Source organism: Bombus affinis, chromosome 7, assembly GCF_024516045.1.
Source record: "Bombus affinis isolate iyBomAffi1 chromosome 7, iyBomAffi1.2, whole genome shotgun sequence".
NCBI lineage: Eukaryota > Metazoa > Arthropoda > Insecta > Hymenoptera > Apidae > Bombus > Bombus affinis.
The window spans coordinates 7,910,209-7,938,153 of record NC_066350.1 but is presented as its reverse complement, the minus strand read 5'-3'; the positions used below and the strand labels follow the sequence as shown (position 1 = coordinate 7,938,153).

Below are 27,945 nucleotides of genomic sequence, written 5' to 3'. Positions count from 1 at the left end.
AAACGACAAGGTTTATAGAACACACGGTTTTACTGGTTATGGCTATGTACACGTAGAGTTTTCTTAATCATTTATCAAAATACTATGTTAAGAACGGTAAGGTGTTGTCATGACATCCATTATACACGTTTAATAGAACCTCTATGCTGGCGAATCGTACATACACTTCTAAAATTACAGTACTAGAATCACGAGTGTAAAATTCACATGCATTACACTCGTATGATTAACGCGAGTTTGTAACTTATATAATATGAACTTCATAGAAGATAATATACATTTAAACTGTTGTTTACACTCTTATAATATAGACTCTTTTACATTCCTTTCTAAGAGAACAGTTGCAACCTGAATAAATTATTAATTGATTCCATGTACAACTCGGACACGCGCGTATAAATGAGTCCGAATGAACCTTTCAATCAATTGACATTGATATTACTACTGGATTGTTTTGGTCCCTAAAAGTCACAGCCATAAAATGCAATAAACAGTAGCAGTCTGGATTTAAGGCCACTCGATGAATAACGAAAACGATCGTGAACGATGATTTCGATGACTAATATAGTTTCGATAAGGTACAGCATATTTCTGATGGAAAAATGCATATTAAAATTAATAATACATTCCTTGACAATATTTTTACAATCCTTAGGAACAGTACAGCTTAAAATGCGACAAAGGACGTTGATTTTGTCCTAATAATTTTGATGAAACAGCACTATATAATAGTCTTAATTATTATTTTACAATGTGCCGACAGTCTTATTTGAATTTTTAAGATATGTCATGCAACGATAGTTGTCAACGTATCGTGTTTAGTCCCAGTTCTGAAACATAAAAAATCGGAGAAATCTGTATAATTTAAATAAGCCATAATTCATGTCTTACATATAAAAAGCACGATGTACCTTATAGTAGCATGCTGCGTTGATCGTGACCAACCAGCAATGAAACTATTTTCACTTCTCTCAGCGATTCGTTGTCTATGGCTACCACTTTTTGATGGTGCATTCAACGTGGCACTTTGCATAAAATCGGGAGCTATTGTCGATTTTATGGTTCTACAAAATAACCTAAATACACAATAATACAAGTTGCGTATAATTTAATTTTTAGAATATTTATTGACCGTTAATATATAAGATACAACGACATACTTAGGCATCAATGCTAGAACACAGGTAAGTAATACTGTAAGCCAGTATGTATATCTCATGATAGCCATTTCCATTACCCAATACGAACATAGGAGACCCATACAATTAACGCAAACCACGTTATAAATTAAACAGAAACCGAAAAATACTCCTAGTGATCCCATTACGGCAAGAAGATGAATTATCGTCTGGAAAGGAAATAACATCATATAACGTGTAATATCTAGCGTGTAATACATTTATAATGTATATCATATAATATATAATATTTAAATCTATACTTATATATTTATATGTTATATAATATATATAATAAAATTTGTATTTACCCAAGATCTAATTTCTATGGCAATATTGGTCAACATAACAACAACAGAACAAGTCATTACAGTTGTTCCAAACTCCCAAATGTCAATAGTTGAATCATAGTATACCTAAACAAAATAGTTTCCTTTTAATCATGTCGGTTTATTAACTTATACTATATCACATTTTTTGAGACTATACTAACACCCTCATTAACAAAAAAAATGACGATACTTTGATACAAAGCATCAGCAATGGTTATCCAAAATGTATATGTCTGGTATACAAGTCCAAGGCGTCCTCTTTTGTACAGATGAGGGTTAGACAACAAAACACCGGGAGAAGCCACTCGATCATATATGCCTAATACAAGTGGTGGCATAGAGGTAAACATTAAATTGTAGAGCATTAGATAAATTTGGTCCATCATGACTGTTCCAGTAAATCCGCAGTATAGCTACAAAAATAGTAAGACATTTTTATACGGGTATTAAAACTAGAGTATTAAAAATGAAGTAGAATGTATAGAAGTAGAAACTATACCTGATACCAAAATAGGACGAAAACGATAGTAGCGTTCTCATAAAAAAAGTATAAGATCATTCTACACAAACGGTCGTAACACCAATGACCATGCAGCAAAAGAAGTCTGCTAAGCATTGAGAATCGTGAAATGGCAAAGTCCGCAGCCATGACAGCTTGTGTACCTTCTTGTCCAGAGATACCAACTCCTACATCTGCGGTTTGAATCATGCTAACATCATTGGCACCATCACCAATTGCCAAAGTCCTCATTCCTAACTGTTCCTTTACTATGCGTACGATATATGCCTGTAACGTATCGTGAAAGTTCATCAAATAATAAATTATAAAATCAAGAATGAAAACACAAAATTAAATTTCTTGTACCTTCTGAAGAGGCGTGGCTCTACAGGCCAATACACTGGAACACATTTTCGTTAACTCGAGAAACAATCGAGTTAATCCTGACCGTGGATCAAGAATAACAGTTAAAGTTTTGCCGTCAACAATGAGCGCACGTTGCTTCGGCCATGGACTGTCTATCCTATGTGCATCATTTTCTGCCGCATCACGATTAAACATTGTAATTTCCCTAATGTTATCCATTCCCTGAACTGTACTTTCTTTACGTGCAGATTCTAAATATCCATGAATTAAGGTTTCAGCAACAGACTTGGATCTTGCTTGCAACCACAGTAATTGCATTGCAGGGGAAAAGAGACGTGCTGAGTACGCAATGTTAACTGCGGTTTCTGGTTTGTCTCCTTTCAATATAATATATTCATTAACGATACATTCTAAATCGAGAAATGTCATTTTATTTGCTTGAAATTCAGAAAAGAATACCTGTTAAAACCCAAACTACGATCCCTGCTGCCATAAGAGTGCCCATAGTTTCAGGTACTCCAGCTTGAAGTTTATCTTCAATTCCTGTAGCACCAAGTAAAGTCAGATGGCATTCTAGATTCGCGTATGAATCTTTAATGCGGATTTCACGATTTTCCATTGCGAGTTCTGCCTCAGAATGCATTTGGCGCCAGTTATCGTATTCTTGCGCTGTTAGAGATTTTTTAGCCACTACCAAAGTTCGAAGTCCTTGCCGCGCGTATGATTGAAGATATTGTCGACTTTTTATTGTTGTTATAGAATTTTCATCTTGCGGAGTCAGAGACGATAGAATCGCTGTATCAGCACCCTTGCTATACAACACTAACTCGTTAGTGATAGGGTGCCGTACCAAAATAGACATACACTTTCTGTTGGAGTCAAATGGCAAAACCTGCAATTCCGAGTACGTTGTATTGTAGACAAATTACTTTTAAATCTGTTTTGATTTGCTTCGATCGACAGAAGAATAGAAAAAAGAATTTATTCATAAAGAACTCACATGAAGAATTTCAAAAGTAAGAATGGATTTATCCGGCAAAGAAACAATTGCGCTACGTGCCGTTCGTTTAAGAAGTTTCACGTTATAAGCACGCGCAGCATTCACCAAAGCGAGCTCGTCCGGACTTTCCGCTTCGTAAATTGCAGCCGCAGGTAACAATTCGTCTCTACTCTTGCCGCTCTCATCGATAACGGGACTCAGCGGAGTGCGTCTCTTGTGTTGCCCGTTCGGAGACAATTTTCTACCTAACAACCCCATTCCTAAACTTGGTATTGACGTCACGTTGAGGAATTTTGGCCTGCAAATACTTATGATTTTAAATATCTGAATACAATAAAACGATACCATTAGAAGGTAGATACAAAGTAAATTAGTGACCTTGACAATTTATTCGATAGTTTGGTAGAATTATGGAGCACAGATTCTATTTCAACTATCGAAGAAATCGATGACACATTTTCATCGAGACTATTGGTCGGATGAGACAACGCAGACAGAGGAATAATTGGCGAAGGAGTTAAACTTCTGTCTATCATTCTTGTGTATCTGCAATGGTAAACGGTAAATAATTTGTAACAAGGTAATTAACCTAGATATGCCTGAGTTCTTTTAGTAATGTTTTCCACACTAGTGTCCAGTCATCCTCCCGGATGATAGACATGTCTGAGTTAACAAGAAGAAAAATATATACAAACCTTCCACGTTCTTCGCCATTCTTCTGCGGTTCTTCGATCACTCCGCTGGAGTTCATGGTGTCATAATGTGGTTGAGAATTGACCACAACGGTATTACATATCGCTAATACGATTAGGAATTCTTGTAAATGATGCCTAAATGTACCTATAAGAAGATCTTCCTTCAGTCGAGACGAAGGTATCAAATTCTCATTGTCTCCGCTGTGCGAATAATCCTGTCCTCCCACCACGCATCGCCTAAATAGCATTTTATTTTCCGTGAGCGTGCCAGTTTTATCAGAGAATATGTACTGCACCTGTTGAAATTAAAAAGAAAAAAGAATAAATAGCTGTTTCCTTATCGAGACCACGCACAAGCTCGATCAGTTTGCTTACCTGACCTAATTCCTCCGTGATATTGAGCGCGCGACATTCAGCCGAGCGTCCCGTCTCCGCGTCATAAAGGGCAATATCGTGTCCGATGTGATAAACCTGGCCCACTTTCGCCATTTCGATAGTGACGTAAAGGCTCAATGGTATCATTACTTGCAGAATGATAACAAACGTCCAGAATGTTAGCATACTCTCGTAATTAGGATCTTGAACGATCGGAATGAATGGGACGAACGTTTGATCGGAAAAATCGGAAAGCCAAACTCGGCAACCTATGGCGCCTATCACGCATAATACCACTAGAATCACCACACACCATATAACGTCGCTGTTCATCCGTTTCTCCAATCGTGAGCGCTGAAAAAAGAATCCCCTCTCTCGATTTACATACTTTCACAAACTCTGTTACGTTTTGTTACGTGACCATGGTCAACGAATCAGTTTCCCTCGAAACATTCTTTCACTCTTTTTTCGTATTTCTTAACGATCTATAATCAGATATTTAGATAGATCAGAAAGATGGACAGATCGTTACCTTATATCTAGGGCCGCCGTTGTTAAGCATCGCTTTCGTCTCGTGACCAGCGTATATCACTATGCCTTCGACGAAGTCGGTATTTTTCAATAAACATTGCCTGAGTAAAAGATTTTCCGTAGAAACAGGTACTCTACCACCGTTCGGGTGAACCACGGCACCGTGAAACCTGTAATTTTCATGTTGAACTTTTGCCAATCTCAAACTACAATGTCCTTTGTTAACTTGCTCTCGAAACGAACGTCGAGAGATAGCTCACCGATATATCCTAGTGCTCGGTTGATCGACCTCGATCACAGATCGAAACTTGGCCGGTTGAAAGGTGTCCTGCAGATCCACGAATCCTCTGACAACCTGTCGTTCCTTCAGATTAGTCTCACCGTCGAGATTGCACGTATCGAGGTACGCTACGCCCTGAGGATCGCTGCTTCGCAGGAGTAGAACATCGGCCGGTACGAGTTCGTTATTCGAGAGGTGAACCAGGTCACCGACCTTCACGTCTTTCCACGCCACCTTTGCATACCTGTCGTCTTCGCTGCAATCGTGAAACGTGTTCTCCAGAAACGATTCTCTGACGAATCAACGAGGGGAGTGACATTTATGAAAGAGAATTTCACGTGCAGCTACATAATTCTCACTTTACGGATTTTATAGAGCGGAAATTTTATCTTAAATTGTGCGCGGCCAAGCAGACTACGGGTCTTTTCTTGAAAAAACGCGATGTTTCCTGATATATGTAAAATATTATCTCTTATTACCTCGACACGGCTACCGACGATCCACCGAGTGACGAAGAAAAGAGACAACTTTGCTTACTTTTTTCAAAGAATCTTCTCCGATTAAAAATTTTTCTTATTTTTAAATACGTAAATCTTTGTTATCTATTCATCTATTTATTATCTGTATATATTCATTTTACGCGTTATATGTATATTCTTTCTTATAGAACTCCCGTCTAACGAATTCTCGACTTACGAACGTCGTCAGAAATCAGTTACGTACTTCGTAAAGGCGGTAATTACCTATCGAAGATATATATCAGCTGTTTGATATTCACGTGCAAGATCCTGTTTCTTTCGTAGCGTAATTACGCTACTCAATGAACAGAAGAACGTAACAATCTTCGCGATCGACGATGATTGCTGCTATGTATCTAACATTAACCGGATTGTCAACGGCCAGACGTCGATTATTCTTAATTAATTGTCGTCACCGTTCAACGCTTCCAGTCACAAGATGTTCGCTCATTGATAGCGCAAACGGCCCAAGGGAAGAGCTCAAGGAGAAACACAAATCAGAGAAAGGTCGAACTTCGTTTTACTCGCTCGAGTTACCAATCGCTGATTGAATAGAAGGAAAAATAAATTCGAATATGTACAAACCAATGCTCTGGTCGATTTATTTTTCCATCTTCTCTTCGGTATAGTTAATTTAAGGTAAATTGTACGTATAATACGAAACTCGTGTTGTTCGAACGTTCTCAACTTACACGATACAACTTCTATACCTTTTCGTAAAACGTGGGGAGAACCATCGTGTTTTTTCATTCCTATAACAACCATTTAGGCTGATTACGTGACAAGGCCAATCGTTTCTGCAAACTAATACCATCGAATTATAATGCTTTGGATATTGAATTTCTCGTATCGGAAATTATTCATAGAGCGGCGTGAGATTTCTATCGGAAAGGAATTAGTACGCACTTTGTCCGTGAAATAATTTGGAATAATTGTGGAATAATGTTAGAACGATCGTTGAATGATCGTGGAATAATTTGGAACGTGGGTAGCAACATAGAGAAGCCACTTCAAGGTTGTTTCCAACTTTTCAAACGGGATATTATATTTTTTCGTTGCCAACGCCATACGCGACGAACTATCAAATCTGACCTAGACTCCACTTAAGGGGTCACCGTTACACGATTTTTGTCTCGCCGTATAAGAATCGTTGATCTGTGTAACCTTTCGTAACTTAATTCGGACTATTTATTGTATACCTACTTCGAGACGTTTTAACCAGCCATATGACTGTCCAAGAAATACATATATCACTTTATTAAAAGGAACGAGAGCGACTAGAGTTGAAACGTTTTCTCGCTCGACTGCAAAATCTGATAGGAACGCTTCCAACGTTAACACCAGCGATGATATTTAAATAGCGAATGTATATATATATAGGTAATGAAATATATTAGTATCTATTATGTTTTGTAGCAGGTAATTTAAATTTTAAAATCTGCTTATTTCATAAGAAGATAAGTGCAAGATGTAATTACCGTTAATTCGTTGTTAGTTTGCGTACAGATTTTTGGCCAGAATTCAATTCTCTTACGAACATCTGTATTGTACTTGTGAGTAGCGTACATAGTCGCTAAGAAGAAACTTGGCTGGCACGTGGGATATTAGACTCGTTTTGTAGCGCGTTTTCTAAAGATGGATAATTGGCGGCCACATTATAAGCGACAAAGCACGAAGATTCTACTTTAAATATCAAAAGCGAGCGTTTTAAGAAAAGATCTCTTCGCGAACCGTGAAATTGTCATCCTTGAACCGAAAATAATGACGCTGGTCGGTACATTATGTCGTCCGAAAAGTTTCTTTCGTTTTATAAGGAAATGATAGATGCACAATATTTTTCGTTTTATATTATTTTATCGAATTATCTATGATCCGTTTTATTCTATCAAAATAAAGATCACAACGTTCGATAGATTAGATTTCATGCTTGTACGAAGATGCATCGTTGTAAAAGACGTGTCTGTAAAAGAAAGACACCTTTCGGACAACCTAATACACGCGGAACTAGATAGGCGGATCTAACGTCTGCGAGAACGAGGAAAATGTAAATTCCATCCTTACGAGTTTCGATTACTATTACGGTGAACGACACCGGTTTAACCGTTAAAAACTTGATTCGTCGCCAGATGAAAGCGAACTTAACGCACACGTTTCTTTTCCTTTTATTTCCTCTCTCCACGTGAGTCATAATTTTTTCAAAGACACTTTTTACAAGAGCGTCTTCTTCCGGGACAAGAAGATTTGGCAGATTTAGAACAATTAAATAAATTATCTACGTCGACATTGCGGATGCTCGAATTTCCGTAATTTTCTGTAAATTTCATGAAATTACAACATCTCGATGAAAGAAGAAATGGTAAGGAAGATCATACTAAGCAGGTTTTTGGAACACTATCGCGTAATCGTAACGTGAATTCAATAGAATTCGAGTTAATACGAGCCGATTATGTAAAAGAAAATCACAAGCGAAACGTTATCGCATTAACGCAATGTTCATTCTAAACGGGTTAATTCGTCCTGAAATTAAAGGATCCGAACATAGAGAGTTTGTCGAGCAAAAAATTTCGCACAAGTTTTTAACAGTTGGACGACAGTTTTATCATCGCATACCGATACTCGAATATCAATTTACTCGGACTACAATGACGATTGCAAAGAATAAAATGATTGCAGTTCGATTTATCCAAAATAAATACCGTACTTATGTTATTGCCTATGTATTTCTAGCCACGACAAGAAGCCCGACCTATTTGAATTTTTTACGATAATGGAGTGTTGATAAATCGGTCGCGATGACGGCAGCAACTGAGTAGCCTTAGAAATTCTTTTATGCAACATGTCTTCATTATAGATAACGTGCGGTTAGATAATACAACAATTTTACTTTTCCTTTCCATAGTAATTGGGTCTGTAACAAGCACCAGCACGTTTGTAACGTGTCTTTCTTCGTGAACAATTTAACATAATTTCCAACATAACGCGCGAACAAACATTTCAATCTTCCGATAGAGATATTTCAAAGGATTCGTTTATTCCTACCGGTCGATCGCGTTATCTAACAGGGGTAAAAAGGTCAGCAAAAAGTTTCTTGTAGTTAAATAGAAGGTTAGTTGCTTTGCATTTTTTTTTTTTTTTTTGTTTTGTCACCTTATACATTATGCAAAGGTAAGAATCGTCAATAATAATTTCAAAGTCGTCGATGGATATTTGCAAGCGCGTTCTGCAAGTTTCGCTAAAAAATTTTTCGACAAATTTGTCCTACTTATCAAGCGGTTCGTGAATTCTTTCAGCGGAAGAAGGAATCTCTCGTAACAGTTGCTTCGTGGTTCTGAATTAAGAAAAATATTTAGGCCACCGAAATTCTCTCGAAATTCTTCGTTCGATCGGTTAATTTGTTGGAGTTGTTGCGCGTAACGAAACACGAGCCTCGGTGGGTGCGTGACGCAGGCACGTAACTGCGATACGATACCGATATTCCATGCATTAAATGACGCAATCGATGACATCAGTGGCCGTTTGACGCCACGACACACCATGGAAAAAGAAAACCTAAATTGTCTTCGACATCTCCAATTCCCCGTCACAGCCCCTTCCGCGTTCTATCGCTTTCGTCCTTCGAACCATCTCAAGAAAATATTTACGCTAAATATTTTTTAGCTTCTACGCACATTTCCAAGTTCCCTTCGAACGTTGGCTACGTTTCGCGTTTCATTATGCGCAAGGTGATGGGGCGTCGTGAAAAGAGTGTGATTAGAGGGTATCGTTAGAGCATCGAAAGAGAAACGTAAGGACACCGGAAATTTGGAAAAAATTCAACGTTTTGGTGAACTTGTCCGCAAAGCCCGACTTCGACGATTCTAAAATATGTTGTAAAGCTCAATATTTTTAGCAACTTTCTTTCTATACATATAACCGACGATTAGCTTTAGTTTTCCAGCTGTACAGAAAAACACCCAGAGGCAGCCTTGTTTTAGCTTTAGTTCTCAGGCTGGGTTGGAATGATAGTAATATTAATGACGCGAGGCGGCTGGCCCTGCGAATCCCCTAATCGGCACAAGTTAACATAAACAATGCTGGCCGGCCGCCGCACGGCGGCAAAATTGACGTGTATTACTACTACCACCAAGCCGATCCAGCTTGAAAACGAAGGCCGAGCGGCGGGATATTTTGGCATATAACTCGAAAACTAAGGCCGTCGGTTATACGTGGAAGAAAAAATGATCCAAGTCGAGCTTTACATGATATTTCGAAGCGATCGCAATGGGAGAGAATTCGGAGAGAAGGAGAAGCTTTTCGACGAGTTCACCGGAATGGCGATATTTTCAAATTTCCTGTAGCGTCCGCGCAAAGTCACTGGAGAACATCGTCAGATTTCTCTGTCGATGCTTTCTAACGATTGACACCCTTTTCCACGAGAATCCATCGGTTTGCATGCAACGAAACGTAGACGAAACTTCAACGATATAATCGTGTCGGTCGGGTCTTACGACGATGCTAATGAAATTTGAAACTGTTTATCACGTTGTACATTGGCAAAAGGTTCGTACAGGCGATCGAGCACTTTCGCGAGCTATTTTAAATAAAAAGATTTCTGTAAGTGTGCGAATACTGTGCTGCGCGAGCCACTGCACGAAACAGTTCGCGGAACGGAGCAGCGATGTGTGTGTTTTATGTTACGCGTTCCGGCGGAAAAAGCTACAAACGCAGAAACGTCGATGGGTTTCATTGTCACGGAGAATGTCGCGTCCTCTCGTTGCTCGCATCCAGGAAAGGAACGAGGAAAATAGCTTGAGGCATATGGCAACCGGTTTTATTGCAACGCCTTCCATCGCCGTTTTATTCTACTTCTCGGCGTCTTCGACGGATACGAGCCGTATGAACGACATCCTTGTGTCTACCATCCTGTTGGATCGTTTCGCAGCTGCCGAGAATAAAGGCTGCCTCCTACTTACCGCTTTAGCGATATTCGATTATCCACGCATTGGCATTGATACGTATCACGGACGTACAATACACAGCTTCACGAAGCTATTCGAATATATCCATTATGCGTATTATACGTGTTTCGATCGAATCAAGGCATTTAATCGTAGGCGTTTTCGTAACTAAATTTTGCAAATTACAAGTTGCCTCGATCCTAAAAAGTACCCAAGAAACAGCGTTCAGAAATAGCCGGAATAATATATACGATCTAACGATGTGTTTTGTTTAACAATTAGAAATCGTATTCGCGATAGTAAAAATAAACACCATTAAAACTTCCGTATTTACAGTTTAATCTTGGATATATACGTTTTTATACGTTTTTCATTTAGAAAAAGTGGATTTCGCTTCACCTGATTCTCAAGGACACGGTACAATTACGTCAAGGGTGACCCGATGTTCATACATCAGGGCAACAGCTTAAAAATTGGAAAATCATTCTTTCGAATGCACGCGTTTTAAGGAACAGCGTTGCGCGCTGCGTTGCACGACAATGTGGCAAGCAGTAGATATCGATCTTGCGATTTCATGCGAACCGCCTGATGACGTCATGCTTTTAAAAAATTACCGAAACGAATTTGACATTTGTACAGCAACTTTGCTAACTGTACTAGATTAAGTCGATTACGCCTGCACGATACACGTCCATTTCCCGCGTCACGTATACCATGCGACAATCGTACCGATAAGACATACACAGTCGGTCATAGCTATTAGGATATCCGAGCCTTCCTTCGTAATAATTTATAAACCAGTAACAGTACTAAATTGACCAGTCATAAGTTACACATTATAGATGTCTCTTTCATAGTTCTGCGATTTTATGTCCACTTAAATAAACATCCTTGAGTCGCACTAACAAGTTCGATAGGAAAGCAAAAGAATTTTACAACGTTAGTCGAAACGTGCAAAGTAGCTTTGCTAATACGAATTGACTGCTTTTATGATGCATACGTGTACGTTTTCGAACGTGAAATACTACGTGAAGTAAAGCAGGCGTTTCCTAATAAATGTAACAAATTGCTGTCCTAAATAGATAGCCTGAAACGTACTCGAGCATCTACTTGTACTATGTACCATTTCTGTTTCCAGGTATAACCACGACTTCGTTATATCTTACATTATATACACGCTAGGTTCGAGTTCCGTAACTGTGTTACGAAGCTCCTTCGCCTCGTGCAATTATCGAAAGCGACTCGACACAGAAATCCGTAGGATAGTTCGAGCGGAACGCGGACTTGGAATCGCGTGACGTTATCTCACGGGAGAACGCAGTAACGACGTTCGAGTGCTCGCGACCGACATAGCCTCGTACCAGTCAAAGCGCATTAATCGACAGCTGGAATTCGTGGCGAAGGTTCGTTCTTGACATTGCTGACTACCGCGTGGAGAGCTGGCTGGTTGGCTGGCTGGGCTGGTTGACTGTCGATCTCGTCAGCGAACGAAATTAAACGGGAGGCTAAAGAAGGTCAGCGAGCGCGTGCGTGTAACCGCTTATTAAGTAGGTAAAGGTCGTAAGAAACGCGTTGCTGCGGAAGCAACGGATTCTCGATCGACCCGCGTGTTCTCGTGCGTTCGCATCCTGCGTAATTCTTTTTTTTTTTATCTCGACCAACTACGTAAACCCGTCTGCGCGTGGACGTCAATTAAACGTGGGTTATCGCCGATCGAATCGATCGCCGACGAAGTTTCTAGACTGTTGCGAGGCTGTTAGATTCGTCGCGTTCTCTCTTCGCGAAACAAGCCAAATGGTCGAAACGCCGCTGCATCGATCTTCCAACCTCGAACTCTATTTTTAACAACGAAATTAGTTTCAACGAATTTGGTTTAGAACGACGAAGGGACGATGCGTTTGGCCGTGCTCTTCTGCCAATTCTCGGTTATATTTCTGAAAAGGAATCGGCGACCTTTAGACCGGGAAACGAACGCGAATGACGAAACAAGCGCGAGCGAGCCGCGGCAACGACGCGATGCGTATCTCCGGTGTACGCGCACTTTGCTTTGTGTTAATTGGCGGTCGTAATACCAGCTAATTACGCGTATCGATCCGAACCGCGCACAACGATCGAAATAACGGAACGCGTACACCGATCGTTCGATTTTGCTACGAGCAGGACGACAAACTCCCCCGGGGAACCGTACGGGTACACGCGCTCTGCAATTTTCCCTCGACCTCCTTTTCTTCGCGCTCCTCGAAAACGCCTGTCAGCCCCGTTAGCTTCCTTTCAATGCCGGCGAATCGCGCGTCTCTGTCTTTCACCTACACTCTCGCTCCGAACGCCTTCGAACTTGGCATCTACATACTTGAACGATCTTCCATATATTTTTCACAGTTTAAAGCCTTCCTGTTCCAGCTGACGTAATCCTTTTACCGTTCTCGCTGCGAGAAAGGAAAACAAATTGTCCATGCACGTGAGTTTAATATGCCGGTGTATCGTGGGTGAAATCAAGGAAACAGGACACCTGTCGCGAATCGCTTCGCGATCTATCGAATACATAACCGTAAGCACGGGTGATAAAGAAACGATACGTTGTACCCATCATCGACTATACGTTTCTACGAATTTTATCCTATCGCATATATATATATACAAGTGTTCGTCACGATTGGGCCGAATCGTAATTTTACCAAATTAAATTTAAATTTCGTCGTTAGACGAAACGTCTGTGAAGAACGTTTCGATCGTTTCGAAACGCCTTGCGCGAAGGCGTCTCGAAGATTTACCATTTTAATCACCGTTTTAAATATCTTTGTAACTTAACATGCGAGCAACTCGCTCTGTAAGATGGGAAATTTATGCTAGCTAATTTGTTCGACTACATCTCGCAGGACATTGAAAACCGTGAGAAAGTGAGTAAACGGGAACGATAAAGAAGAGGTATTGTTATTCGCACGCGAGAAAAATAAACAAGCTATCATTGATCCGGTATATCGAACATCGTCGTACCCGATGAATCAGACGCAGCACAAAAAAGACCATTACTAATTTAGTAATTACACGATACAGGAAAATACCAGCGCGCTACGAGATTAAAGTGTAACACCCGGGGCAACGGGAAAGGAACGTTCGCCGATCCCGATCGAAGGTCGCGATCGACTGTTAATAAATCAACGACGACTCGTTTGGCTAGACTGGACTAACGTCTCCTTAAAAAAAGCAAGTCGTACGTTTCATCGAGCAAATTGGAAGGAACTGAGTGGCACGACGAAGGGCAAGGTCGTCGTGTTGTATTATTTTGCAAGTCGTTTCGCTCTACGTGCTTGACCATCGATCGCGCGAGCCTCGCGAAATTGAGTTACATTATAAATGACATGCACTCTAGTCGTCGTTTACCGAATGATACTCACTTCCTGCTGTCACTTTGTCGCGTCGCAGATGGTGCGCGAGCCTTTACGGACTTGGCGCTTTCTACTCGAATCTCTGTTCTATAGCTACGGCCACGATCGCGTGAAACGGTAACTTGACAGTCGAAGCCTCGTTTACACTGATTACGTTATCAATACAAATAACGCGAGATGAATTTACTAACGCGAATCTGTTATTTATTCGATCGTAAAATATTCTTTGCGGTTTGGCCGCAGAGGCGACCCAACGTTTCTTACCAAATTTTGGGCAACGGCTAGAATGAAATAAATCTCATGGATCAAAAAATCGTCAACGACGTGCTTTGGGCAATTTCATCGTCAAAAGAAACCATACGATATAATATATTTGAACATAATATACACGCGCAAATACTATGTAATATGTTGCGAAAATTAAATTTTAGGCTCTGACGTATTTCGATCTCTGGCGGCTCTCAGGGCAAAGTATATAAAGTTCGCAGTGGTAGTTAACGTGTGAAAGATATACGCGTGTCAGTACTACGTGCGTATAGATCAAAGTCTTGGTAACTCCCGCGTTCCTACTCTCTCGTCCATTAATTTGGCAATTGAAGGAAAGTTCCAGAAGCTGCCGGTGATGTAAGAACTAATTCCATAACGAAGATTGAACTGTCACGTTGCAATTTATTCAACGACCAGTAACGGAGCAAGTTGAATGCGAGCAACGATATCGGGGTCATCGTACGTCAGAGGGATCTTGATCGAATCGAATCGGTCAATAAACGAGTCAATGCTTATCACGGATTCGATCGTGTAGACCTAGATAGCGAATTCGCCTCGCGTTTACATTCCACGTTCAAATTATTGAAAGCTGTATCGAAGCTTTGCGATCAGTGTTTCCAGAGAATGAACTACGAGGCTTATTTTCCCGCTAAAACCGACTGGGTCGGAGTAAAGGGCACATATGGAAGAGCAAAATGAAATACTATACGTTCTTGCATCTTTAAATTGCCCATTAGTGCATTAATTACGCGTTTAAAACAACTACTCGCGCATCCTCTACGTTAATTTCTTACCAAGCGTACGTTTACAGTAAACGTCCAGTTGCAAATTTTTTCCAATGCAATCGCGATAGTCGTAGCGTCAACGAAATTTCAAGAAGTTTCGTATGACACGCATAATGTATTCTTACAAATTCAAATAACTCGCGTCGCCGTACGACATAAATAAGCACGAAGCTTACGAAGAAGTTTTTAATCGCCTTATGTCTGTTTAAGTCGTACGCTAAATAAATAAATAACGAGGAGTCGCTGAATTTTCCTGAATAATTACTTTCTTTCCCGTTACCTTCAACAATCAGCCAAACGAGTATAACAAAAAATGTAGACCGATAGAGAATAGTTCTATTTCACCGTTTATTGCGATTGAATGCCGCTTCGAGAACTTCCGTCTTTATAACTACAGAGATTCCTTGATGTTGATGTTATTAGATGTATAAAGAGATAAAACGCGTGGATAAAGCGTAAGGTAGAAAATATATATTTAATAGAGAAGTGTAATGATAAGTAGGAATACAATTTGAGCTGGTCCAGATCCGCACGCTAGCAGTGTTACCTTATAACTGAAAAACTCCGAAGCCAACGTCGTCTGTCTATTGTTTATGGTCTGCCTTCATGCCAGTCTTTTGTCTATATGCTGTCGATGGTTTCAGCGCTTGAGAGAATTAAAAAGACCAGATGTAGAGTTTTCGTAGAAGTGGTGACCACTTCAACACTTGAAACTCTTTCTTGGCTTACAAGGCTGGGAACGGTGTGCAAACAATCTTTTCTATAACAATAAGACTGCACTTACGCAGTTGCTGTAACGATGACCGAACAATGAACGAAACGAAATATCTGGTACGTACAATAGCCGTGATCCCATGGAAGTTAGCTCTTTGAGCCTTCGTGAGGAATTTCAAACGTTTTTCGGTCAAACAGTATAATCAAAAGCGATAAAAGTTTCGTCAACGTAGCGGCGTTGCAAGAAAGAATCGATCGAACCCGCTCCCAGTGCGAACACAGCGAAATTAAAGTTCCAAACACGAACAGCTGCAATTCTGTTGCGCGACAGGGATGAAGAGAGAACATTTTCTTTTCTATGTTCGAACAAGCGCGTATATTCGATACACATGCGTTCGATCGGCGATCAATGCCGATCCATTGTAATTCCTCGGTCAAAGGAACGGTAAACGTTCGAAACGTCTACACTGAAAATAGGATCACGAAAAATGCCAAGGCTCGTCTATAACACGTTCGCTGCTATTGTCGCGTACGTTGCGTCGTCTTATCTGTTACTATTATTGTTATCATTGTTATCGTTATTATCATCGACGGATGGATCAAACTACACGAAAGAAACAAGAAAGACATTGATATGCACTTACGATGCTCCATAAATAGCGTGCGAAGACGCGCACGAATCGGGAAAAGAAATCAATCGAAGAAGATATCTAAGAAGAGAAAGAAACGCGGCTTTTAAAGTAACAGTAATAGTTATATTTTAATAGCAGCGAATATATCGATCGATCCGCTATGAGAACGGCGTGTCTTGCTCTCAATTCACGTTTTATCACGAATTTTAATTTTACTCCTGCTCAGCCTTGAACGTTGAATCCTGTTATTCGAACGAAGAGAATTGCAGCAAAGCAAAAATCACGAAACGCGAAATTAGAAGTCACGCTCCATCCGCGTTCCACACGATTTCGCAAAGTTTTTAATTTTCATTAAGTATAGTCGATTAGCGAATATCGTGCACACGCTCGTCACGTTCTAATCTAAATCTAACCCAGATCTATGTTCGGTCATTTTCGTAGACGCTCAATAATTTGCGAGATATTAATAAATTACGAAGCGAGTTCCAGCGGGGCTGCTAAATTGCCTGCTGATGCAGCAGGTTAACGTTGCAAAGGGTCGAGAACGGCGCCGGCATTCTTCGTGCTCCGTTACGTCAAACCGTTCTTGGTTATTATTCTGTCTTTTAAGCTAAGTCCACACCGGCAGACAATTGGCCGCAGACAACGCGTCGCAGCCAATCGGCGTCTGTTTTTCATGGAATATCCGCAGACAACGAGGGACAGGATCCACGTCCAGAGACAGTTCTTGGATAAAAACTACGTCAGCACTGACGAACGATCGTCGGTAGACACGCAAAAGTCCGGGCAAAAGTATTTTGCCATCTTCATCGGAGTGGAAAGCAAGAAACAAGATCTGCGGGAAAATGGAATGTGCTTTTTACCCCGTTTGCGACGCAACGATCCCGCTGTGCGATGGCGAGATTTATGACACGGTGTTTGCCATTGAGGCGAGGGAAGGCGAAAGTAAAGAATTTGAAGATACATGCCGTTTGTCGAAATCGCTGCAAACTCATCCCCCATCTCCTCCGTGACATTACGAAGAAATTTTTTGAAAATCGAACAAAGGTCAACCTCGTTTCTTTTAATGGAAATGCTATACATTTTTTAACATATCGATCAATGTCTCATGGTGTTCCTTGTAAAAAGCTAATAAGCTGTCTGGAAAACTATTAGTGCCGAAGATAAAATTTTCGAAAGGATATATATAAGTACGTTATATTCTGGATTTCTATCAAATACCAACAACCAAACATACGTGCAGTCTTTTATGGTGTCTAAATATCTTAGAGAGACTTTTCAAGGAATCATATAATTGGACAATATTAATTGCCGAGTGTTCTAGTTTAGAACAACCATTATAAACGAACAAGATCGGTGTTCGATCACCGTTGAAACAAATACTATCGTGAATAATAGTTATTAATGAGCAAAAATTGTTCTCGTCGTTCGGTCACTTGCAACGAAAGATAATTTGATTTAAATGGTTTGACCAAAACCATTAAATCAAGATACTTATACGTACTATACTTTTTCAAATTCGGTTATAATTGTTTGTCGATTTTTGGAATTAAGACATCAGCAGGTTCCGTGGGAAATTGTAATATTTGATTTAGATTATGAGGGAAATGATCGATATCTCCAACAGAATTTTGTATGTATTCGTAAAAAATAACGATTTAAACAAGATTGCTTACTTACCGAACGTAAACGCGACAGGTGGAATTATTTACGCGTCGATCACTGATAAATCTCCGGTGATCCTCGAAATAATCTTTCAACGCCGTCACACCAAGCACGAACATTATGGGTATTACGGAAACTTCCTTGCCAAAGGCATTTATGGCTGGCACCCAATTAAGTAGAACAATAAATACAAAATATATGTTGGCCACACGGCGAAATTGCTCGAGAAAATTGCGAGGTAGGAAGCTCAGTATGGTATATTTTGTTGTACGTACTCTGCAAGCATACGGAATAAACCGGAATTCAGACGGTGTACCAGCTTTTACTCTCGTTCGGAACCGTACGATTCTGCCAATATGGTCTGTAAAGCGACATTTCGTGGCTAAAATTAAAGACATCTCTGTGTCCACGTTCTTTCGACATAAATTCTGTTCTTCCTATAAAGATCGACTACCTGTCGTAAATTATGTTTAAAGGACGCACGCACATACATGCGATTGGATTTCTCCGAATTTATGTTTTTACATTCTACGACCAATAATTAAGACGATTCGATTTACAATCTAATAATTTTCTGAAAGAAGAAACATAAAATCTCGAAGCTTCAGAGAGTCATCGATAGAGATTTCTGACATTGCCTCCTTAAACGATAAAGTAGAAAAATCAGGTTTTGCTGGCGAAATGTAGCTTTCCAGACTATTGTGCAGACTAACGTACGGTACAGGTAAGTGTAACAATCGATCGCTTATATTAATTGCAACTTGAGAAATTTACCTATTGTTCACTCTCTTGCTATTAGGATGCTGACTTGGCGGTGTTTTTGGCGGCACTAAGTGATTCGGTACTATGGTCCTTAAACGAGGTTCCTCTGGTAACGGACCGAAGCATCGAGCCCAAAGTCTTCTCCACCAGGGAGGTTCAGCGCTACGTCTTATCGTGTATATCGACTCCGATCTATGAAAGAAATAATAGGAAACTCGTTAATAAACTTGAGAAAGATAATTAGTATAATCTTTTTCCAAGGATCTGAAACTCGATAGATTGCTATACCCGCGAGTAAAAATAAGTGATCGAATAAAAGCCTAGCTGGAGTAATGTTTGGAGTTTTGACCTTCGAGTCAAGTTAAACGCTCCGATAAATGCCTACAACGAATAATATCCCTTTTAGCGTAGAATTTGCATAATATTACCGCTATATAGAGATTCGTGTCTAAACGCGATAAAGAATTCAGTCTTTGGTCTTTAACAAAGAAGAAGCACGGTCACAACGAAAACGGTAAGCATGCTAATCGGTTTTGCTCTGCGGGCAATAAAAAAGCTATTTTTGAGAGTTCAGCGATACAAGTTCCGTCGATAACACCGAATCAGCAGTAGAATTACAATCGATTTGAACGCATCCACGCTACTACCAAACATCAAAATTCTGCGTTATTCTACGTACGAAAATAACACGTAAGCGCAGAGTACAATCTTTTTTAGAATGTCTGTGCCTGGCCAATTCTACCAACTAAACGCGTTCAAACTCCATTTTCTCGAATATTATTCTACGTTTCTCGCTTATATTCGCACATGGAATAACCTGGTGTTTATTCGTACGCGATCGGTCATCGGCCAAGTTCGCGTGCACCGTGCAAATGTTCAAACTCTATTTCGTCGAAAACAAAGCGCCGTCCAAAAAGATGTTGTTCTATAATTTCAATTCGTTTCTTCGCGTACAATGATCCTCCTTGTTGTCGGTCGTACCGCGATGACGCGTTGTATTTACAGAAACCAGAACATTTTGCGTTCCACGTAACACAAAGTTCCTACAACGCGAAGCGTATCTCTCGCGTTCTAGGTCCGTCCGCCTTCGGAGAAAAGAACAACATAGCCGCTGCAATAACAAAGAGGAAAAAGCGAGGAAAGCAAAAGGGTGAAAAAGCAAATACCTGGATGCTTGGCGTGAGTGGCCTCGAAATGAGGGCACTTTCCCAGCGGTTGGTGGCCTCGAATCCTCCCTGTGACCGGGCGGAAGTATAAAATCTGTTCTGGATCCTACACGGCTGTGCCCCATGACCGAGTGTCCCTGCACATCGATCACCTGACCCTGACTGAACGCTCTCTGATGGCCGGGTTTCTTCAAAGCTGAGGGCCTCGAACCACCGATCGCGGACAGGGGACCCAGGTAGGAGCCCGCGTGTGGCTGCAATCCCGTATTCGTCAAACATTCCGCCAACACTCCGCCGTGGCTGGCCGACCTGGCATGAGTTCTCGAGCACGATCTTCGTCTGCCTCGTGCGGCGATCTCCTCGTCCACGTTCTCGTTCTCGGTTTTGCTCTTCGCGAACGCACTCGACGAAGGGATGCTCGTGGGAACGGAGGTCGAGGCATCGGGAACAGTAGCGGTCGTCGACTGTAACGACGCCGAACCGGGATAATGCTGACGACCCGGCCCCGGGAACACGTAAAGCGACCCCTGTCTGTCGATCTCGTCGCTCGCTGCTTCTGGCACACCGACCTCGGACATGCTGGCACATCTAAACACAGGTAGGTACCGAGTCGATTAAGGTTGGCTCGTATCAGCGTTTCTCAACAGTTTTTGAGTAGCGACCCTGTTTTATAATAGCCGAATTACCTGGCCTAGCGTAAGAGATATTTTTCCGAGTCAATGACTAGCTCTGCCTCTGACCGAGTATTTGCGTTTTCAGCGGCATCTCGCAACGTATATACGCGCGTAGTAGGCACGCGAAAACGATTCGTATAAAAAATGCATAGAACAATAGACAAAGCATAACGGATGAGTCCGCATCATCTACGGAGTGAAAGAGAGACACTTGCAATTTGCATTTCTAATAAGCTAAAGGAAATGTGTTAGAAATGGGTATTTCAGAATATATTTCTAATTCTAATGGATCCGATTTGAGCAGTGTGAAAACAACCTATCAACTTTATATCGTAGAAAGCCAATATCCATAGAAAATTAATCAAAACATCTACGTATGATAATTTCAAGGACAGAGGTTAAGGTTCGGGTTGGATAAATGAAAAGATAAAATTAAACGTTGTGTGTTAACGTGGTAGTATTTAATTAGAGGTAAATATTTTTAATTAAAGATAACTCTGGCGCACCCTAGAAAACGCTTCACCGTAGATCCCCACAAGGGATCGTGACCTGACCCGTAGATTACGAACGCCGAGGACTCGAATAGAAAAGACACACTGTCGGATATAAGGATGCCGAGTAGGTGCTTATATTATCAATCCGACAGCGTGAAATATCTCACGTTTTGACGTCGATATCAGAGATTAAAGTATAAAAGAAAAGAGAATTGACAACGAACGATGCCAAAAGTCTTTAAACCTTCCGCCAACAAAGTCGAAGGTTAATCGCTTTTTCATCTTCCAGTGCGAAGTTATGAATAATTCGAATAAATTGGTATCTTGCTAGCCACTCTGCATATCGAGCAATCGAGTAAATAATCACAAGACGAAGTGGTATCATCCGTTGCAACGATGCTAATCGCTCGAAAGATCGGATCGTCTGCCGAATAATCGCCGATATTATCGAAAAGAGGGATGAATCGCGAACCACGTATCTCTAAAACGACGGAAGAGGGAAGCAATCCTGTAACAACGCGTCGAATGGTATGCAGGAAGTACAACGTAATGCGTTTCGAAGCGTACTCTCTCGCGATCGTAGGTGCACTTGCACTTACCCGACATAGATATGCTATTAATAAGATTGCACAGACAGAGAAAGACGGTGGGGGGGGGGGAAGTTTTTCGAGCAAACACCGGGCGAATCGATCGATGAAAGTCGTCGACAGTGTCTCTGGAAATTTTGCAAAATGTTGCGAAACGCTAATCACCTTATGCCGAATAATCCAATAGCATCGTTGAGAAGATTGACTTCACAACATAACGTTGTTGTGCCCTTCAACATGGGTGTCTAGATATATCAATGTCCATGATACATGAACTTCGAGATCGAGGAAACCGAATACCGGAAACGTGACAAAAAACCAACGTTCATCGCAAAAGTTTAACCGAGGCTCGCGAGAAGATTCGATTCTAATTTTACAAAGACGTGTCAACTGCTCGATATTAATGTTCGGTTAATGGCATGCGTGTTGGATCGGATTACCTAATACGTAAACGGTATAACAAATACAATAGCTTGCCAATGCTTTCTGTTGTAGTCGCCGTAGAATTCGAATTTTTAATTGATAGAAGTATGAATTTGCGCGAACAACCGCGGCTTGTTTATTTCAAAATCGACAAACAGGTGGATGATTCTTGGACGATCGGTCGATGTTTCGTTCGCTAGTTCTACGCGAAAGCAAACGAGCTCGTGTTCCTTTCTCTTGGCACGCGCCTTTGCGACTCTCGCGTTTGAGCATGCTCGAGCATATGCGAACTTATCGGTCGTTCGTTGCGTACGCGTCGGGTTGCGAGAAGATAAAGTTGGTCTCCCGATCTCCAATTTGCGACCACTCACTCTCTTTATCTCTCTTGCTCTTTTCGAATACATCTCAAACTATAGCGACTACGAAAAACATTTGTACACTCTCTCGGTTTTCAACGAAGCGTTTTATCATCACGTCCTATGTCTTACTTTCGTCGTATCAAATTTTTGTAGCCATATCGAAGTACCACCAAATGATAGGCAATTCCATATACTCAAGCCTAATTGATCGGTACGACGATGCCATAACGAATACGATGGTGTGCAAATACCTTTTGTAGCCACTCTATGTATTGTATATACGATAGATCTGGAGAATTAACGACGAACCAGTAAACCGTACGTTTTTCGTACGAATATCTGTTAACGAAGTTATCAAGCTAATTAGGGTAAACTGCGTGAAGCTATAAAGTTCGACACGGTGGCTCTATCGAAACGCTCTTCCGCGAGCAAACAAGCTGCGACGGAAACGTCGATAGATAAAAAATATCATTGAGCGAGAAGGGACGGATACCAACGTGAATTACGTTAATAGTATTTGCTTTAGGAACGACGACAGCCGCGACTATGCAAAATTACGTTGTCGGGAAGTCATCCAAGACAGAACGGACCTACTTCGGCGTCACGATGAATGAAAACCTGTCGCAAAAATAATCTTCGATTTTCATGGAAATAATTAACTGGCAAAGCGTTGATACTAATTTAGTCGAGAGGCGAGTAAACTTAAATAATCGATTAATTGTTTCGGCGACGCTGTGTACCTCGGTCGTGTGCCAGGCTAACGTTTCAAGGTCGTAACCAGGTCTCATCACTTTTATCGGAAGATTAAATTTTATTAAATTGGAAAATTTGGCACAGCCGAACCTGGTAGAAATTTTCATAGCGAAATAAGATTATACCGTTAGTTAGGGAGATTCTCGCGTTGAAAGATCTCAGGTTAGAAGAGTCATTCGGGTTTCGCTGTACCTTCGAATCGGCAGGTTGCTACAATCGAAACGAAGAGGGACGAGCTTTCGCTCATCGATGGTCGCGGAAAGCGAACACGCTCATCGTGCACGTAAACCGAGCAAAGGATTCCGCTGGTGATCGATAACAGTGGTCGTTCCGACGTAAATCCCGACTTCTACTATACACGGACAATATCAAGGACAGAAAAATTGAACGATGGAATTGGGTCAAACGAATATCTACACTCTACACGCCCCTAAACAGCAGGGTTGCTACGCGTTTCAACCTCGCACCGACAACGAGCTATTATCCTTTCTAATTATCATCGCATGACGGATAAGAATTCGAAATTGTTACTTCGATAGTTTGTTAACACGACAGCCACTCTTTTATCGTACAAACCTGATACCGTGTCGGATTACTTTAAAACAGCTCCATAAAATGTAACTGCTGCAACGAAATTGAGGCAAACTGGTGGACAATCGTAGCTCAACGTTTACGCTTCGAATGGGTTCGTAACTGTTTCACCACTTACTCGTCTAACAAGCTTTTCAAAAGCAAGCAAAGATACAAGACATTAGTAACGATCCATAAGAGAAAAACATTCACGTGTAAATATAAATGATATACAAAGGATAAACAACGCGTACATCGTCCAAGGTAAAACGTTAATAATACGCTTTGCTATCTATTCGTCGATTAGTTCGAAACCGCGACTCACCAACTGCAATACGACCGAATGTAACTTCCATGCATTTCTTTGTTTCCTTATATGGCGGACTATGTTGCAACGAACGATTCTACAGCGGACTAAGACGATGTTTAAATATGCGAAACTCGAATCCGAAATTTAAACGTTCGAGAAGATAAGAAAAGGAAGGTAAAAAGAATAGACGTAGGGAAGACAGAAAACGTGACTTATCGTGTTTTTCAGCTGTATCCTTCATTCGTAAATTTGTTTAGTAGTTTAGGCCAATTACGTGCTTACTCATTCTTTAACAATCTCCCTATCTAGCCTAAACACGTTTTTCGTAATTACTTTGCTATAAAGTTCTAGCCTCAAGTCGGTAAAATATAGTTAGAAACTTGACTAACTTGCATAAATGCGGACACAATGTAAAAAAAATGAAATTATAGCTTCTCTTTACTAAGTTTGAAAACATATCAAGTATACGTGTATATTCGATTAATTCGCGAATGAGCAAGAGCGAACAGGTTGCTCGACATGCGAAAATAAGTCGATACCGTGGAATAAAATGTCGTCGCGTGATATTCTGTTTTTGAGTAAATAAAAGTTTGAAAATTCATCGAGTACGCGCGTAACGCGGGTTATTTTTAACTAAACATATTGAAACTTTTTGTCAAACGTGACACCTTAAACAAACAAATTTTATTTTACATTTTATTTTATATTTATCTTATTTTCGATTTATTTCTGTATGTAGAATAGCTTGCCGTTTCATTGAAAATTAACCACGTATTCTCGAAACGCTTGCAACCTTGATATTCTCAAATATAAATCATGATTTTCTCTAACGCAATTTTGTTATTAATAATCGTCCTCCTAGCTTGAATCGTACAATCTGCCTGACTTCGCTTGTACTAGGAATTTAAGCCCACGAAATGTACAACGAACAAGGATCTAGAATCCCAATTAGCTCGTCCTAACAGTAGCTCGTTATACGTTGCGAACAGGCCCATCGGCTTTACCAATCTCGAATCAAATTCTAACGAAACCGCTTCTCTTTTTAACTGGCGAACATCGAACGGATTTATTTTGATTCTGTCGCGGCCCTCTTCTATTTTGTCAACGCAAAGGCAACGTCAGCAACGTTCTATGCGTTCTTTCACGCGCACCGGTACTCATTCCACCCAAGCGAACCGTTCGACGCACTACGACGAAGTTTATGCAATTTAACGAGTAGACGCTCTCGAACGGTCCTGCGGATAACGAACCGGGGATGACCTCGCTCGGAAACTTGCTTCTTTTTTCGTTCCGATTCTAGGAGACTACTCAACGATACTCAGACCGAGCGCAACCGGTTTCGCGGTCGGACAACCACGACCGACGGTCGCTTTGGAAAAAGGGAAAAGAAAAAGAAAATAAAAGAAGACGGCAACCGATTCCCCGCACTGACCTTCGACCCATTCGACGATACCCAAGAAACGTACTGAATTTTGCGAAATATCATTCCACTTTCTTTTTAACCGCTTAACCGATTGTCTCTCGCGATCCAACGATTGGATCATTTTCGACACAGATATTTTTCGAATAAGCGGCTAGTTGATCATTTATGAATTTAAAAATAATAAAGTAATTTTCCATATAAGAGGTGTTGCAACAAGCACCCGGAAAAAATAGAAAAAGATATCCCAAAAGTGTACACTACGTATCCTAAATCATGATAATAAAATATTACTCAACGAAAGAACTTATTTCTAAAAATATATTGCTTATTCATTAGACCATTTTTCATTGTGTACATAACAATGATATTTATGAGGGAAAGTTGGGGAGGTTTGCATCTATGGTCAATACCGGTCACTCTTGACTCAGCCAGCGTATCTTACGGTCTGCGAAGATTAAAACCCAAACGATAGTTTGTCTTATGCAGATATTTTGGTTCTTACAAGATATTTCGAGAGTATAGAAATCTACAGAATACATATAATATGCAAAAATATATAAAACATACAAAGTGAAATATTTGTTGTATTTCATAATTGAAACACAGTCTATATATGTCTACAAATACATGGAGCGTATGAACGAAGAAAATAAAATAATAATAAGAATAATAGTCGAAACATATTTCTATTCACATCTCATGTTTTAAGTTATGTTTATAAGAATAGCGAATTACATAAACGTAATTAGTCTAATATTACATGTACGTACTTCGAAAAATTTATGAATCTATAAAATAGAAAAGATAGCGACGAAAATGACATCTTGAATTCCCTTTTGTATAAAGAACTAAGAAAACAGTATTCGATAATATAAATTGCAACTGAAATGTTGCTTTAAATGCACTGTTGATCTTTGATAGGTTAATTCAAATATGTCCAAACAGTTTCTCGCGATGTTTTTTAAAATGAAGAAGTTTTTCCCTTATTTCCTTAAATTAAATATATCAATTATATTTTTCTAGCGGAATTAGTTAATTTAAAAAAAAAGATGATTATTTTATATAGTTTTAGAGAATATGGGATGGTATGAATTTGCATAATCATCATCATGTATGGTTATGAGTTTTAAAGAATGACAGTTAAACGATCATTAAATAACATTCTTTTCGATTTTTTCTTTCGATTCTTTCTTTTCGATTTCAATAAATGTTGCTATATCGGATTCTGATTATCTCTTGTCATAAACGTTTAGTTTAAACGTTCTCGCTTTTCCAGACTCTCTCGTTACCGTTTCGCTAGAACGCCTAGTACTTCCGCATTTAGATGAAACTTTCTCGTAATAATTAAGTAAACGATCAAAACAGCGACGTAAAATAAGCATTAGAAATTATGGAAGGCGACAGCGAGGTCGATTCCAAAGTTGCGATTCGGATGATATTTCCTGTACTCGGAATTTTCGATCGGTATACTCTGTACGATATGAATTATGTCAGCCGCGCATTCCTGACAACTGCACATCAGTTAGGGACCATACATCTTTTTGGTTCAACGTTTATTCGCGTAACATACTCTCTTATAAAGATCATTCTGAATTTAATTTCCACGAACACGACACGTATTTGTTAACAGTGACATCGACTAAAAAGAACATAATCAACTCGAAACATATCATTTCCTGGCAAACATCTCTTTCACTTTCTCTCCACCTCGTGTTTATTTCTGATTTTAACAGCTTGTGTACCAAAATTAGATAGATAGAAATATTGTTAAAAATTTAAATATAATTAGAAAGATAGCCATGACAAGATAAAAAAAATTCGCTCTTACATTTTTCCAGGCTCCCAACGTGGTCCACGTGGCCTTGTTTAACGCTTTTGTGGAAGCAAAAGGGGAGACACACTATTGTCCCCCACGTATTCGAACTCTCATCACGTCAAGAGCACAACTAAATCGAACCAGGAAAACCAACCGGTACTTTCGCGTCTTTTCTTGACAAGAAAACTAACGGGTTACAGCACACCGCGTTTCTCTCGAAGCATCTCCCTGTCGAAATTTACTATTCGCACATCTTGACACGTTACAACGCTCTATGTAAATGTTCGGCGAAACGATCCTCCCCTCGATTACATTGTCCTGTTCACGATCGTTTCGAGGAATACACGCGATATCCTGCACACGCTCTCAGGTTCCAAATAGCTTGTTCACGTTCCGCGGCAACAAACCGAATGACCTTACTATCATACACGCACTGACAATTCGTATC

General features: G+C 40.3%; 1 protein-coding gene across 3 annotated transcripts; it reads right to left on the bottom strand.

Annotated features, from left to right (window-relative positions):
• Window positions 1-11: 11 nt before the first annotated feature.
• LOC126918875 (phospholipid-transporting ATPase VA) lies at window positions 12-27,942 on the bottom strand. Of its 3 annotated transcripts, none has more exons than XM_050727348.1 (18): window positions 27,510-27,942; window positions 20,089-20,676; window positions 18,935-19,114; window positions 18,176-18,436; window positions 5,237-5,512; window positions 4,978-5,146; window positions 4,446-4,799; window positions 4,071-4,366; window positions 3,754-3,921; window positions 3,376-3,673; window positions 2,835-3,267; window positions 2,376-2,752; window positions 2,010-2,297; window positions 1,672-1,923; window positions 1,490-1,594; window positions 1,161-1,348; window positions 912-1,076; window positions 12-855 (listed from the first exon to the last, which is right to left on the bottom strand). In XM_050727348.1, exons 2-18 carry the CDS (start codon window positions 20,664-20,666, stop codon window positions 819-821), a joined length of 4,425 nt encoding a protein of 1,474 aa, XP_050583305.1. In that variant the 5' UTR covers window positions 20,667-20,676; window positions 27,510-27,942; the 3' UTR covers window positions 12-818. The 3 variants fall into 3 exon arrangements, 2 of the variants coding, with proteins under 2 accessions (XP_050583305.1, XP_050583304.1); XM_050727347.1 differs by having other exon boundaries at window positions 12-830; window positions 27,510-27,941; XR_007711450.1 differs by lacking the exons at window positions 12-855; window positions 912-1,076 and having other exon boundaries at window positions 1,216-1,348; window positions 1,701-1,923.
• Between the last annotated feature and the right edge of the window lie 3 nt (window positions 27,943-27,945).

Excerpts from the sequence above, each read along its gene's own strand:
- LOC126918875 (XM_050727347.1), bottom strand. The coding sequence starts at position 20,666 with ATGTCCGAGGTCGGTGTGCCAGAAGCAGCGAGCGACGAGATCGACAGA. Across the intron at positions 18,437-18,934 it reads AGCAAGAGAGTGAACAATAG|AGTACGTACAACAAAATATA; the intron begins GTAAATTTCTCA and ends GTATGCTTGCAG. Across the intron at positions 3,922-4,070 it reads AATGGCGAAGAACGTGGAAG|ATACACAAGAATGATAGACA; the intron begins GTTTGTATATAT and ends TTACCATTGCAG.